A 2814-nucleotide genomic window follows, 5' to 3' on the forward strand; every position below is an offset into this window, starting at 1 on the left:
CTGGGAAACATCTTCTTTGGTGCTCACATTACAGGCTACCCCTTTCCAGCCCCCAGCAAGGTAGTACCCAATTCCCAGCCCCAGGTCCCCCACCCACAGGGAAGAGCCCCCTGCACAGCCCTGCTCACAAAGGGTCTCAGTGTGCAACACCCCATGGCAACTCAGGGAGCCCCAGAAATACCACAGCTCCCCTCACCTCCCAGCACAGCAGAGCTGCCCACAGCTTGCAGCTCTTGTGCTGCTCCAGCCCCAGAGCCCAGCATCCTTCCCAGTCAGAGCCTGGAGTAAGGACCTTCTGGCCAAGCAGGACCATTTTCCTCCACCCCATTCACACAGGTGGTGCCAGGAGAAAGCAGTCAGAGCCTGGATGTTGTATTTCCTCCCATTTATTGGGGAAGCCACACCAAAGTAATAAAATAAATTAAAGGACAGGCTGTGTGGGTGCATTGCATACACGAGTATCAGGAAGGCAAAGGCAGAGTGGGATCTTTAATAGAGAGGTGAGTAGACAGAATAGAGCACCAAGGAGTCCCAACAGCTGCAGAAACCCCTGCCATAGAAGTAGTAGTAACTGCAAAACTAGAGATACAAAAAAAACCCCCCAAACCCCCCAAAAAATGTACCTTTAATATGGTCTTAAAGGCAAAGATTGAGTCAGACCTCCTTGTAAGGAGGCACTGGGCTGGAAGAGACCTGACTGGTGGGGTGGGCGGCAGAGAAAAGCACAAACCCCAGGGAAATGAAAGGGGAAATACACAGAGCCATGCCAGGAAGCAAAGCCACCCTTTACAGCTCCATGCCTTCCTGGGAGCAGAAGACTGTGTCTAATCATTGCAGTTTTGGGGTTCTTGAAAAAGTCGTGCCCTTCAGCCTCATCTTCCAGGCCTGTTATTTGTGCCGTATTCCACTTGTTCCCAAGAACAGACCCAAATTTGATGCAGGAAGATTTGTGGCAGTAGAGGAGAAAAGCAGGACTGCCTCCTGCCCTCCAGTTTCCCACTTGGAGGAAACACACCCAATTCCCATATCCCACTCTGCTCTTGAGGAAGCAGAGTCCCAAACTGTCACCAGACACTCTAGATGTGAACAAAGCAGGGACCCTCTCACCCCACACCCAGAGGGGAGCATGACCACCAGAGATGTGGGATCAGCTTGGGACCAGAGGAATGCTGCCATCAGGGCAGGGATGCCCAGAGTCACCAACCACCCGCAGCTCAGACTCAGGCAGTCTGATGTGGCCTTGGCTCTGTCCCATGTGTCCCCAGAGACCCCTGCCCCAGGTGCTCTCTGGAGACTACCCCTGCTCCCTCTGATGAGACCCTCTCCTTCCCAACCTTTCCAAAGGCATCCATTGCACCACAGTCTTTGACTCCAACTCAAGGGAGCTCTCTCCCCTTCCCCCCCCCCACCACCAGAGAGACAGTCCTGGAGAAGGTGGGTACCCAGCACAGCTCCCCCAGCCCTAGCTACAGCCACAGGCATCAACAATCATGTCAGGGATGTCAGTCTTGACAATGTTGCTGTTGCGATCGAAGTAGAGGACAGAGAGTGGCCGGCGTCTCGTGGGCACACAGCAAGAGTGCTCTGATGCCTGGATGTTGTTAGCTTTGACGAGGTTAAAGACAGCTGTGTGGAAAGAAGAGGCCATCCCAGGACTACCTGCCACATGTAGAGGGCACTGGCCCACACAGTAGTTTATCTGGTAGCCCTCAGGCTTAATGATCCAGTCGTTCCAACCGATGTCCCGGAAATCCACATAATAGTCCTTGCGGCAGCAGAGGTTGGAGTTCTGGCTTCAGCGGAGGGCGCGCTTGGCCACATGGTGTCCTGGCTCCCGCACGGTCGCATCAGCCACCAAGAAGGGCTGGTGGGACCTGCTGGCATTGACTATTCCCATGATATCAGCCCTGTCCCCATGGCTTTCCAGTTCCAGCCGCAGGGTCCTGCGTTCTCCCTCAAAGAACCTCTGCAGGGCGGGCATGAGGGTGAAGGCGTGCCAGCCGCTGCCCTTCGCGCTCAGGCGCCTCTCGCTCAGTAACGTGCGATTGCCCCCCACCAAATCACCTTCCCTATCAGCCAGGAAGATTCTCAGGGTGAGGCTGGTTAGAGGGTCTCGGGGAACTCGAAGGTAGAGCCAAAGCTGAGCCTGCAGGATGTGAACATCCTGGTCTTGTGTACGGCTGAACTGGAACCGCAGCCCCAAGCCAGAGGGAGATGTGGGCTCTGAGGGGAGAAAGGGATAAGGAGGTGAACACTGCAGGATGCTGGGGAAGGAAGGGGCTGCACCACCATCCTGCACATCAAGACCAGTATCTTTCAGCTTCTTCCCAGGAAAGACCTACAAACTACCCTCCCTTCCTCCACAGGGCCCTCACTCTGTCCCCATCCCTTCCTTGGGAATGCTGCCCAGAGCTGGGCAGTGTTGGAATGGGGGACTGTCCCACCCGGCCAGGGGAATGGGCACAGAAGGGGGCACCTGCTGTCACCTGGCCCTTTCCCTTTGCTGCACAGTGCAGCAGTGAGAGTGTTTCCAGACACCCTCTGTCCCCAGCTTGTCCTTGCAGCTCCCAAATCCAACTGCTGGGAATCCCAGGCACCCTGGGCTGCCCTCATCCTCCAGGAAGGGAACAGCTATGGCAGCGCTTCAGGTGGAGGGTCCCAACTGGCTGATGCAAGGAGGAAAAGAAGGGTCACCTCTCCTTCTCCCCAGCTGAGCTTTCCTGCAGAGCAGTGCCAGGAGGCCACCAGTGCACAGCAGGTGCATTAACTAATGATTTAATCACAGCCTGCGCGGCTCCAGGCACCCTCACCCAC

The 2814-nt window shown here is 55.9% G+C and overlaps 1 protein-coding gene across 1 annotated transcript; it reads right to left on the reverse strand.

Moving 5' to 3' along the window:
• Positions 1–1462: 1462 nt before the first annotated feature.
• On the reverse strand, positions 1463–2223 carry LOC104533042 (inhibin beta C chain-like; the record flags this gene model as incomplete). The annotated part of the gene is given in 1 exon segment (XM_010178404.1): positions 1463–2223. A coding segment is annotated over 1 exon segment (761 nt), but the record flags the coding sequence as incomplete, so codon positions are not given.
• Positions 2224–2814: the final 591 nt, after the last annotated feature.

Source organism: Antrostomus carolinensis, unplaced genomic scaffold (assembly GCF_000700745.2).
Source record: "Antrostomus carolinensis isolate BGI_N321 unplaced genomic scaffold, ASM70074v2 scaffold31721, whole genome shotgun sequence".
NCBI classification, from domain to species: Eukaryota; Metazoa; Chordata; class Aves; order Caprimulgiformes; family Caprimulgidae; genus Antrostomus; species Antrostomus carolinensis.